The sequence below is a fragment of the Macaca mulatta genome, chromosome 6 (assembly GCF_049350105.2).
Source record: "Macaca mulatta isolate MMU2019108-1 chromosome 6, T2T-MMU8v2.0, whole genome shotgun sequence".
NCBI classification, from domain to species: domain Eukaryota; kingdom Metazoa; phylum Chordata; class Mammalia; order Primates; family Cercopithecidae; genus Macaca; species Macaca mulatta.
This window is the reverse complement of record NC_133411.1, coordinates 15,358,147-15,371,422: the sequence shown is the minus strand read 5'-3', so window position 1 is coordinate 15,371,422 and position 13,276 is coordinate 15,358,147. Positions and strand designations below refer to the sequence as shown.

General features: G+C 41.5%; 1 protein-coding gene across 1 annotated transcript in view; it reads left to right on the top strand.

Moving 5' to 3' along the window:
• The first annotated feature begins 3,063 nt into the window (after positions 1–3,063).
• DNAH5 (dynein axonemal heavy chain 5) overlaps positions 3,064–13,276 on the top strand; it is a 247,805-nt gene continuing 237,592 nt past the window's right edge. The window contains exons 1-5 of the mRNA XM_078004351.1: positions 3,064–3,069; positions 3,641–3,775; positions 6,685–6,769; positions 11,698–11,858; positions 12,810–13,031. Of these exons, the coding sequence (XP_077860477.1) occupies positions 3,064–3,069; positions 3,641–3,775; positions 6,685–6,769; positions 11,698–11,858; positions 12,810–13,031 (609 nt within the window). The remainder of the gene's footprint in view (positions 3,070–3,640; positions 3,776–6,684; positions 6,770–11,697; positions 11,859–12,809; positions 13,032–13,276) is intronic.

Here is a 13,276-nt window from a genome sequence, read left to right as displayed (position 1 = left end):
GAGTGTATATTTTATGTCAGGACCTATGTTAGTTCCTTTTTAAAGAAATGGTGAGAAAACAGGTAGATTATCTGTTTTTTAAACCTGAATTCTGCCTCCTCTTGCCACCTCCCCAGCAAAGTTGTCTCTCAGATAGGTAGTCCTTCAAGTTCAGAGAAATGTATGTCAATTTTATAGGTCTAGCAGTAACCTTTCGATTGCTCTGAAATCTCCAACTTTTTCATCTCTACTTTTCCATAATTCTTTTGTACCTTAAAAAATTCTTCCTTGACTCTAAATTTTCCTCTCTATTACTACCACACCCTATTCCTTTATAGTCAAGTTTCTGGGAAGAGTAGTTTATATTCAGCATTTTAATATTTCTTTTTCCAATCATGCTTTTCTCAAGTCTATATTTATTTCTGTCCAACCAATGAAATTATTCTAACAAAATTACTCTGTTATTTATTTTTGCATTACAAGCCATACCAAAACTTAAGGGCCTAAAGCAGAAACAATCATCTGTTATCTCTCTTAATTCTGTGAGTGACTGGGCTCTGCTGGGTGGTTCTTCTGCAGGTGCCATTGGCTGGCTTGCTGTCATCTGTAGGGGAAACTTAGGTTGGAACATCCAAGACAGCTTACTTAGATGGCTGAAAGTTGGTGCTGGAGTTAGCTAGAAGGTCAGAAGGTGCCATTGACCAGAACGTTTTGTTCTCCTCTGTGTGGTCTCCCTACGTGACTGAGTTCTGAGGAAACATTCTAAGTGCAAAGGCAGAAGGTGAAGATCTCTTAAGAACTAGCCTAGGAAATTCCATCTCATTTACCCTCAGATTTTTTTTGGTGAAAACTGGCCAGAGGGCTAGCCAAATTCAAGGGGAGGGGGAATACATCTATTTCTTGACAGATTAGTGGCACAGTCACACTGCAAAAGAGCTATAAGAAGCCACAACCATCCTGTAAAAATAATGCTTAAAGATATCCTAATTAACCCAACCAGTCCTGTATAGCATTGTTGCTATTGGTCACTCTCCATGATTTATTGATGCTGCGGTTTCTTGGTTTCCTTCCTATCTCTTTGCACATTCATCCTTAGTTTTTTTTTTTTTTTTTTTTGGAGGTGGAGTCTCGTTCTGTCACCCAGGCTGGGGTGCAGTGGCACGATCTCGGCTCACTGCAGCCTCTGCTTCCTGGGTTCAAGCGATTCTCCTCCCTCATCCTCCAGAGGAGCTGGGATTACAGGCATGTGCCACCTTGCCTGGCTAATTTTTGTATTTTAATAGAGACAGGGTTTCACCATGTTGGCCAGGCTGGTCTTGAACTCCTGAGCTCAGGTGATCTGCCCACCTTGGCCTCCCAAAGTGCTGGGATTACAGGCATGAGCCACTGCCCCCAGCCTCATCCTTAGCTTTCTTGATTTGCACTTCTTTTTCTCCTTGCTCCTGGGATACTGGTGGTCCCCAATTTTCTTCACTTTTTTGTGTTTTCATTTCCATATGTTTGTTAGAAAATCATGTCTGCACTCATGGTTTAAACTTTGATTTATTCATTCATTTGACAAATGTTTATTGAATGCACACACCATCTGCTGGTTGAAAGAGCTGTTGATGTACTTTTGCAGGTTCTGTACTGCACAACTGCAACAGGTACCACATTGTTTTCACACTGATTGACATTGTAGCTTTTATATTGACCGTCTTCTCTATGTCTATGTCTATATGTGCCTGTGTCTATATCTATATATATGTCTGTATCATGTCAGTGGTTCTTAACAGGGGAGGTTATTTTGTCTCACAGGTGCCATTTGGCAATGTCTAGAGACATTTTTTATTCTCACGAGTCGGTGGTGGGGGCTACTGGGACCTAGAAGTTGGAGACCAAAGGCACTGCTAAAACCTCACATCGCACAGGACTGCCCCTCACAACAACAATGGTCTATCTCATAAAGTCATTGTGCTGAATTGAGAACCTGCATGTTATCTGTATCTGCAATGCCATTTCCCCTTGAACATTTCCAGTGGCCTGTCTGCCTCGTCCACCTGTGTATTGACTCACCTCAAAATCTTACACATCCAAAAGCCGAACTTATGATTGTGTTGCTTCAACCTGTTCCTCTTGATGAACCCAGTGTCTGGGAATGCCACCATTACCCACCTGACTGCCTCTGGGCGTGCATTGCATCAGCCCACTTTCCACACTACTGTTAGAATGATGGATTTTTCAATGCTGCATAGGCAGCTAAACACCTGTCTCTTCTGATTTGAAAATCATCAGTGATTCTCCATGGATTTCACATAACAGTTAAACTTTGTAATGTGGTCCAGAAAATATTTGTGATCTGACTTTTTTTTCATTTCCTGTTATGTTTTCCTAGTCCTTTTTAGTTCACCCATCCTGGCTGCCTTGTGGTTTTCAGAATGTGCTTTCGTGTGCCTCTCGGCCTTTGTGTATGCAGAAAGGCAACTGTCCTAGAAGTATGACCAACCCTCCTTCAATGCTAGGCTTGAACCACCTCCTCCTGAAAGCTTTCCTGTCATCCCCACCCCCACCCCTTATCAACTCCAGGCTAGAGTGGGAGATCCTTCTTTTTACTCCTTCTCTGAAGACCCATAAATGCCCCTGCATTTGGAGACCCATAAATCTGATGCCCCTGTGGCAACCGCCATGCCATCTGTCATATTTAAATTTTCAGCTCACATCCTGCCAGCCAGGCCATGAGCTTTTTTGAAGTTACCAGGTAGTGTTGTCCTCTTCAGTGCTGGCACGTATTAGGGGTTTAATAAATGTTTGTTGATTAAAAGAAGGGATCCAGAGGGTCCACTTTTCCTCTTCCCAGTGGGAGCTACTGGTTGGCATTAAAGGTAATGTATTATTCTAAGAAGGAATTGGAAGCCTAGTGTCTACCATTGTCAAAATAATTAAATAAATTATGGTACATTCATACTGAATATTTTTGCAGCTATTACAGAGGATGGAATAGTCTGTATTAAACTAGAAAGAAGTTGGTGATGTATTGTTAAGGGAGAAATGCATGAAAACATTTTATAGTATGATGTAAATATAGGTGTGGGCATATGTTTGAATATGATTGTATGAGCATAGAGCATAAGGAAAGACATCCTTCAAACTGCCAACATCGGTTACATTAAGCATGCCTTATTCTCATAATTAACAATTAGTAGTTAAAGAGCAAGCAATGGCATTCAGAAGTTAATTTGAAGACCAAATATATAGCTGTAGGTAAATAATAAAGATAGGAGATACTGTAGAAAAATATTACTTTAATGGCTTAGGAAAATGTTTATAAAAATGGAGATCTCTATTTTTTTGGTATTCTGTTGAATGCTTATATATGCATAGAAATAAGTGTGTAAAGATTTAGAACAAAATGTTAACAGTAATAATTTCTGGATGGCAGAAGATTTTTCTCTCTTTTGGCTTCCTGTATTATGCAATTTCAAAACAATGAGCATGCTTTATTTTCATAAGAGAAATAAATTATTTCTAAAAATAGAAGATAGTACATAAAAATTGGTACCATTAAGCTGTCTGTTATCTGGATACCTAAGACTTGAAAAACAACAATTGTATGAAATTATTACAAAATGAATCCACTTGAGAACAGCAGTTTCCATGTAACATTTTTATTCTTTTCTTTTAGCAAAGACTGAAGGAAGAGAAGGAAGCCAAGCGGGCTCTTTTGGATGGGAGGCATAACTACTTATTTGCAATTGTGGCTTCCTGTTTGGACCTGAACAAAACCGAAGTGGAGGATGCCGTTCTTGAAGGGGATCAGGTGGGATGCATTTGACTTCTCACTGACTTGATTATAGAGGGCACAGATGGTCTGTTGACGTGGTCCTGTGGCAGGATCCCATGCTGTGCCCAGAGGGAGGTGCCTGTCTTAACGTGGACAGGGCTCCATTCTGACTGTACTGGTGCTTGCAGAATGAGCTTAAGGCTCTCCAGCTCTCCATGTTCAATAGGGGCACTTCTAATTGTCATTTGAGTTCCGTGATTCTGACGGCATTGTCTGCATCTCTCTATGTCCAGTGAAGCTGGGCTCTCGTGCCATTTTGGAAGCTAAAGTCGGGAAACAGAATCTCCTCTCAAGTTGCCAATTCATCTTTTGTGCATTTCTTCTGTTCTAGGCACTGGATTTGTGCCATGATTTTCTGGCTTCTACTTTGGTTTGGCAGCTGAACCTGCTTTCTTTTGTTCCTAACCTTGGTTCCCATCTTCTGCTACAATTTTTCTTTAAAACCGGGCATATGATTTGCTTTGTGTTTGACCTTGGTTGGGGAAGGCCAAAATATGGGAAGATATAATTTCCTGGGCAGTGAAAAAAGCATATAAACAGCCGTATGATGATTCCTGAAGATTTTTTGAAGAAACTAATTAGACATTAGGAAAAAAAAAAGAAATAAGGCAAGCCCTTTTTGTTGACAGGGTGCCACACTGTTGGGAATTCTTTTCAGTGGTAGGCTTGTAAATGTTAACAACTAACTTTGGGCAACGGTGGAGGAAGTAGGCAGGGAGGTACTGGTTTGAGCATCTGCTAATTTCTGTGGTGTAAATACTCCCACAATGGCTGGTTCCAAACTACTATCATCATGTTACGAAATGCTGAGGTGGAAAGAGTTGTGATCCATTGGATATCCTGGGCCAGTACGAGCCATCTGTGGCACACCACTGGCTTCATTCCTTCTTGCTGGGCTGCTCTGGTGGGGTTAGTAGGAGTTGGGGAACAATTAAGAATGGATAACACGAAAATGGGTAAGCTACAGTATGGATCAAGCAGGAGCTGAGGAAATGTGCTTCTCCTCTTTCTCCTCATAGCTGACACTTATTGAATGTTTACCATGTGTCGGTCCCTGTTCTCAATCCCTTTCATCTATGACTTCATTTCCATCTTCATAATACCAGAAGGTAGATAATATTATTCCCAGAATATGGAGGCATAAAAGCAGAGAGGGCCACTTGGGGAGATTGTTCCAGAGGTGAAATGCTTAACTCCACCCTGCTTCCCAATTTAGACATCTGGATTTGGGAATATGCAAGGGGAAGAAGCAAGCAAAAGTTCAGCTCTGTAGGGATCCCAGGATAAACTGCTATGTTAAGCTCACAACCCAGGAATCTCAGAACCTGGAGGTTTAAAGAAAGCATGTGGCTCAGGCTGTCAAGCACAGACGAGAGGGATAGGAGCTTCAATACTGGCTGTGATGGAAGCATGCCCTTCACCACATTCTTGGCTTGGAATTGAATCTTGGAGAGTCCTTCCTCCTCTTCCCTGTGGCATCTTCAATCATGGTGGAAATTGAAGGGGACTTATTTTTCACACTTAATTGTTCAGGCTGGATTTTATCCTTTAAAAACATTATTTTAAGACGTAGTAAATACACATAACAAAATTCACCATATTATCCATTTTAAGTGTACAGTTCATTAGTGTTAAGTACATTCACATTACTGTGCAACAGATCTTCAGAATGCCTTTTATCACAAAAACGAACTCTGTACCCATTAAACTACCACTCCACATTCCTCCTTCTCTCCAGCCCCTGGCAATCCCCTCATTCTACTTTTTGTCTCTAGGAATTGGACTATTCCATAGATACCTCATGCAAGTGGAGGCATGCAGTATTGGTCTTTTTGTGATTATCTTATTTCACTTAGCATAAGATTTGCAAGGTTCGTCCATGTTGTAATGTGTTCCAGGATTTCTCTCCTTGTTAAGGCTGGATTATATTCCCTTGTATATTTATACCATATTTTGTTTATCCCTTTATCTGTCACTTTCACCTTTTGTGGACGCTATTGTGAATAATGCTACTATGAACATGGGTATACAAATATCTCTTTGAGACCTCGCTTTCAGTTCTTTGGGATATATACCCAGAAGTGGAGTTCCTGGACCGTGTGGCAATTCTATTTTTAGTTTTTCTAAGGCGCCTTCATACTGTTTTCTACAATGGCTGCACGATTTACATTCCTACCAATAGTGCTCAAGCGTTCCAGTTTCTCCATGTCCTCACCAGCACTTGCTATTTTGTTTTTTGGTGGTAACCATCCTAATGCCTAATGGGTGTGTAGATTTTATCTTTTTATTTTCATATGAGTTCCAAACTGTGCCACTGACTATTTAAAAGAAGTGTTTCTATTGGTAGCAGACCCTTTGTTAGGCTTGTAGACTTAAGTGAGCCTCAGGGATGGGACTGTTAGTCCCAGTTTAGTGCCAGGTTGCTACTGGAAGGTGTGTTCATAGTCAGATACATTCTCATGGCAGTTTTGGTGATTATTGCAATTTAATATTCATTATCTCTAGGGTGTTAGACTAAGTTTTGAAAGATTTGTTTTTGCTTATCTGCAGTTGACTGAAGCACTCTTCTCTATTTAAACCTCCCTTCCACAGCTCAACACTTTAGGAAATTTGCAAATATGGGTGGACAATGCTTTTCAAATGTGCATAAGTAGCAAATAGTTCTAAGATTCATGAAATTACTTTTTTGAACAGAGTCTTTACTATGGTGAGACATTTATTCTTTTAACATAAATGCTTCCTTTTTTATAGGATACATTAGATGCTGTCCTGTTTGAATATGAAAGATAACAGTACATTTTCCTTTTTTATATTATTAATTCTGATTTAAGTGCAGTTTCTAATTTGGATTGAAAGTCATTATCTTGCCTTTTTCTTTTTCCCAGATTGAAAGAATTGATCAACTTTTTGCTGTTGGAGGTCTCCGACACCTCATGTTTTATTATCAAGATGTGGAGGAAGCAGAAACAGGTATCTGAATTTGATGTGACATGACCCAGAAATGTGTCATTAGATTTATCTGAGAGTAGCTTGAAGAAGAAAGCCACTGTGAGAATGGACCTGTTTCACCTTGTGGGCGTGAGGGAGGTGTGTGTGTGGGTCCATGTGGGAAACCATTAGTGTGTTGGGTGTGGCCTTGTGGAAAAAGTTCTGTTTCACCTCAAGGATGGAGACAGATTACAGTTGGTATTTAGCCTGGTTGTTCTAACTTTATTGGAGATGTTTTGTTTTCCTTCTCAGGCTGTACTTGCAATAAAGATAATAAAGTAGATTACGTTTGACTTCCTTTTCTTATATTCTAGTTCATTCTGTGTTTTATGGTCTGGAAATTATAATGAGCACCTGTTTTGCAGGTATATAGGCATTCTTTTTTTTTTTTTTTTTGAGACGGAGTCTCGATCTGTTGCCTAGGCTGGAGTGCAGTGGTGTGATCTCGGCTCACTAAAAATTCCACCTATCAGGTTCACCCCATTCTCCTACCTCAGCCTCCCAAGTAGCTGGGACTACAGGCTACTCGGGATGTTTTGTATTTTTTTTTGTATTTTTTAGTAGAGATGGAGTTTCACCGTGTTAGCCAGGATGGTCTCGATCTCCTGACCTCGTGATCCACCTGCCTTGGCCTCCCAAAGTGCTGGGATTATAGGCATTATTTCTTTTTAGCATAGGAATTGTTGCCAGTATGTGTAACACCCCTTTTTAGTTAGATATCACATTTTGTTTATTTTCTACTGACTGCTTTAAATAAGTAATATTGGATGACAGTTTTCATTGTTCTCATTTATGAAAAATTTGCAAATCTTTTTTTCTTTGTTGTTATTTTGTTGTTTGCTTGTTTTGAGACAGAGTCTCACTCTGTCACCAGGCTGGAGTGCAGTGGTGTGATCTTGGCTCCCTGCAACCTCCACCTCCTGGGGTTCAAGCAGTTCTCCTGCCTCAGCCTCCCAAAGTACAGTCCCAGCCTGCAGCTGGGACTACAGGTGTGCGCCACCACGCCCACCTAATTTTTGTATTTTTAGTAGAGATGGGGTTTCAGCATGTTGGCTAGGATGGTCTCAATCTCTTGACCTCGTGATCTGCCCTCCTCAGCCTCCTAAAGTGCTGGGATCATAGGTGCAAGCCACCGTGCCTGGCCCAGATTTGCAAATCTTTCTATGGATTCAACTGGCATAGTCTAGTCTATTTTTAAGTGGATTAATGTAATTTTAAACGCCTGCCTAGAAACATAAGTCAATATCTGATTAAATGTATTATTTGATATATTAAACTATTATATACATACTTTTTATGACCCATTTGATAAAAGGGAAAATAGTTATTGCTCTTGGCATATAGTAAGACTATACTTCTTTGTTTAAAAACTGAGGAAATTATGCATGCAAATTCGAACTGGCATTTTCTCAAAGCTGTCAGTTTGATATTTTAGAAAGCTTAGAAAACTTATTACATTTTGAGTGAAAAATCAAGAGATAGAAGTTTTGGTTTCTACACCAGATTGCAAAACATAAGCTCAAATGAAAGATCAAGTTTATCCATGAACGGAGCACTGGATGAAACTGACCTTCTGTGTAAATTTTGCTTGGACCAAGAAGTGTTCATAGGATGTAAACATAAAAGCAAGTTTAACCTTTAAATCTTCTCACTGGTGATAGTTCTTCTTCTGAACTTGGATTAGAATGCAGGCAATCTCATGACTTTCCTGGACATTCTTAGATTACAAAAATGTCTATAGTCATTTCAAATTACAAACACAATGTCAACTCAAAAAGAAAAACTGTCCAGTTGATGGAAAGTGAAATATTCTTCCCTCCTCACCCTTGAGTCCCCCATTTCTCTGAAGGTTGAAGTTCTCAGTAGGAGAAGAGGGAGGACTATGTGCTCTTCTCCATACCTTCATCTTCCACCCCTTGTCCACATCAGCTTAACTAAAGGGCCTGACTGTGTGAGGCCAGAGGCAGGGCAGAGGTAAGAGGGAAGGGGGTCAGGAAAGTTTTTACTGGACTGGCACTGTCAAGAGCTGCTGATCTTGCACTCTTACCTTGCTCTTGTGGGCACAGTGGTGGGTTCTCCTGAGGTGACAGGCTGTCCTGATGATGATAGCCTCTGAAATTTGGTAGTGTAAGTCTCGCTCACTCTGTCCCATCCTCCCTCAGGTGCTCCTTTTGAGTAGGATTTAAGGTGGCTTCAGTCTGGATCTTTTCAGCAGTGCCCCCACCTGGGTTCCTAGGTCCCTGCCCTCCATGTTCGTGCTGTTAGCTCCCAGTACAGTCCAGTTTCTCTCTATATGCCTTATTGAGCACTGTGCTTAGATTTCTTGGTCAGGTGTCATATCACAGTCATTTTGTTCCTAAACTCCAGGAGACATAAATCAAGCTCTTTAGGTGGTTGGGTTGAACACCTTGTTTCTTGACTGGAGTGACTGACTGCTGATTGTAACACTGAAAGTCCTGCATCCCAGGAAACCCCCCTGTCCTGGGCAAGCTGGGACAGTTGCAATCTCATTCTTGACCTGAGGTAAAAGTAGGAACACTTTATAACCTCACCCTTTGCGTAGCATGATATGGTTTGGCTTCGTGTCCCCACCCAAATCTCATTTTGAATTGTAACTCCCACAATTCCCACGTGTCATGGTAGGAACCTTGTGGGAGGTGATTGAATTATGGGGGCAGGTCTTTCCTGTGCTGTTCTGGTGATAGTGAATATGTCTCACGAGATGTGATAGTTTGATAAGGGGAAACACATTTCGCTTGGGTCTTATCCTCTCTTTGCCTGCTGCCATTCATGTAAGACGTGACTTGCTCCTCCTTGCCTTCCATTATGATTGTGAGGCTTCCCCAGCCATGTGGAACTGTAAGTCCAATTAAACCTCTTTCTTTTGTAAATTGTCCGATCTCAGGTATGTCTCCATCAGCACCATGAAAACGCACTAATACTTAGCATAACTGTCCTCACAAAATCCTTCCTTAGTCTACATGCTCTTGACCCTTTTGCATTCTGATGGGGGCCAGGAAGAAGATGTCTAATCAGTTCTAGGACAACCACTTTGAAATTTCTGCAGAATTTTCTTTTTCCTTTGAAACTCTGTTTTCTGATGTCTATCATGCCTTGGTGCCTTGGTTGAAACTTGTTGCCTAACATCTTATTACTCATGAGACCCAGGTGGTATTAGCCAGGAGTGGGATTCAATTTTGAATGAGGGGGAGATTGATCTACTAGTTACCTTTAATGAGGGCTCACTGTCCAAGCCCATGTCTCTAGCCTAGCACCATGGGAGGATGATCCTTGAGGGAGGGTTACTCCAAGAGGTTCCAATCCCAGGATTTTAGGATTCAACTTCTGGTCCACTCCCCATCCCAAAGTCCACCATTAGCACCATCCTCCCACCCCAGTGATCCTGATTGAGCTACCAGTCCATTTGGAGATCTAAACACTTTTTAGACAGGTTAGAACATAAAGGAATAGCTCAGAGTATATTCTATGTACTGAAATTATCTACTCAATGAGCCACATGCTTGGATAATCAAAGATGACTGTTCAAATACTAATAATAATAAGGCTTACAGAGGCTAATATTCTTATATGCTTTTCTAAGGGCTTTATACAGTGTGTTGATTTTCACAACAATTTCAAATGCTAAGTTCTAGAAGTTCTAGTATCATTCTTTTTTTTTTTTTTTTGAGATGGAGTTTCACTCTTGTTGCTCAGGCTGGAGTACAATGGCATGATCTTGGCTCACCATAACCTCCAGCTCCCGGGTTCAAGTGATTCTTCTGCCTCAGTCTCCTGAGTAGCTGCGATTACAGGCATGCACCACCACACTGGCTAATTTTGTATTTTTAGTAGACATGGGGTTTCTCTATGTTGATCAGGCTGGTCTCGAACTCCCGACCTTAGGTGATTCGCCCACCTCGGCCTCCCAAAGTGCTGGGATTACAAGCATGAGCCACTGCGCCTGGCCATATTGTTCTCATTTTTAAGATAAGAAGATGAGAAAACGGAGGCACAGAAAGATAAAGTAACTTGCCAAGGTCACACGGCTGGGAGCGCAGCCTGAGATTGAAGTTCTGAGAGTCTGACTCTAGAGCCCACGCTGTTAATCCTACCTCTACAAGACCCTGACTCCCGCAGTATTTGAAAGATAACCTAGTATGCTGACTATGACAGAGTAGGGACAGCATGGGGAAGTGGGGTCCCGAGTTTTGTAGTCAGAGCAGGTTTTTGACCTTGGCTCTGCCAACTATTGGCTGTTTGACTTGGAACATGTCACAGCTCCCTCAGAGCTGTTTTTGTTTTTGTTTTTGAGACTGAGTTTCGCTCTGTTGCCCAGGCTGAAGTGCAGTGGCGTGATCTCTGCCCACTGCAACCTCCGCCTCCTGGGTTCAAGTGATTCTCCTGCCTCAGCCTCCCAAGAAGCTGGGATTACTGGTGCCAATGACCACACCCAGCTAATTTTTGTATTTTTAGTAGAGACAGGGTTTCATCACATTGGACAGGCTGGTCTTGAACTCCTGACCTCAAGCGATCCACCTGCCCCGGCCTCCCAAAGTGCTGCGATTATAGGTGTGAGCCACTGCACCCAGCTGGGTTGTGAGTTTTAATAATGTACACAGGGTACCTAGCAGAGGGTCTGGAACACAGTACATACCAGTAGATACTTTGTCCTCCTTCCCTCTTTTCAATGCCCCCAAACAACAATTGTGAAGTGAACCTGTGATCTGGAATCAAACAGACTTTTTTAGATCCCTGTAGGGCTCATGCTAGAGATTGTTCAAGAGGTGGACCCACCTAAGGCACATGGACAAGTCAACAGTGGCAATATTTTAACGAGAAAGTTCATTCCAAAGGCAACCACATGGACTGTGAAAAGCATTTGTGAAACTAAAATTATTTTGCTTTTGTAGGACAACTTGGCTCTCTAGGAGGGGTAAATCTTGTTTCTGGAAAGATTAAAAAACCTAAGGTGTTCGTGACCGAGGGAAAAGATGTGGCTTTTACTGGGGTATGTGTGTTCTTCATCAGGACTGACCCTTCCAAAGCCATCACCCCTGACAACATCCACCGGGTAAGGGGCAAGAGCCATTGTTTACTCTGAATTACCAAAAAACACACAACTTGCACACAAATATTCATCCGGTGGAGACAATCATAGTATATTCACTACAGTATCTAAAACTACTTTCAGAGAAGTATTTTTTAAAATTTTAAAGCAAGAAATTAAGAGGACATTCCCTTTAAGTATTTTGAGTAAGAGGACTTAATATTCAATTTATTAACACAAGTTGATATAACCTTCTGAGTGTGTGTATAACAGTGAGGGCTTTCTTTTTCTAAAGAATTCCCCATGCATAATTTACTTAATGGCAAATTTTATACATTTAAGTTAAGATTTCTGAAAGTGGATATATAACTTTATTTTTTTTGTGCAAAATGAAGTGCATCTGTACAAGTTTTCCCCTTCCCTCTGATGGGTATACTATCTTCTTGGAGCAAATAAACTGATAAACATCTGGTATTCTATTTATTTCATGCTTTTATTTTGATGATTACAATTTAGAATAGTGTAAAGCTTATTTCTTAACAAGGTTGTCAAACTAATTTTTTTTTTTTTTTCTCTGAGACAGGGTCTTGCTCTGTCACCTGGGTTGGAGTGCAGTGGCACCATCTTGGCTCACTGCATCCTCCGCCTCCTGGGTTCCAGCGAGGCTTCCTGCCTCAGCCTCCTGAGTAGCTGGGATTACAGGTGCACACCACCAAGGCTGGCTAATTTTTGTATTTTTAATAGAGATGGGGTTTCACCATGTTGCCCAGGCTGGTCTTGAATGCCTGACCTCAAGTGATCCCCCCGCCTCAACCTCCTAAAGTGCTGAGATTACAGGTGTGAGCCACCACACCCGTCACAAACTAATAATTTACTGGGTATTTGGTAAAGTGACAACATTTAAGAAATGACTTAGTAGCTGTGTTGCATTTGAGGATCGTTTTTACAATAGAAGATCTCCTGCTTGTTTTCCAGGAGGTGAGTTTTAACATGTTAGATGTGGCAGATGGAGGCCTGCTCAACAGCGTGAGACGTTTGCTGTCCGACATCTTCATTCCTGCTCTCAGAGCCACGAGCCATGGCTGGGGCGAGCTCGAGGGCCTTCAGGACGCAGCTAACATTCGGCAGGAGTTCTTGAGCTCCCTGGAAGGCTTTGTGAACGTCCTGTTGGGTGCACAGGAGAGTTTGAAGGAGAAGGTGAGGACGAATAAGCTGTTCCTTTAAAAATGATCAGGTGGTCAACAAGCACAGTACCTAAGTGTGTAATGCTTCTCTTGGATGGTCTTAATTCCTCTATGTTGCAGTTCTTCAAAAATTTTGGTAGGCAATTTTATTGCTCCTTCAAGACGTGGTGGTGATTAGATTTCAATTTCTACAGTTTGTAATGATCAACACATTCAGGGGTTCCATAAAAACGTTGGCAGTGATGTAGGGCTTTACCC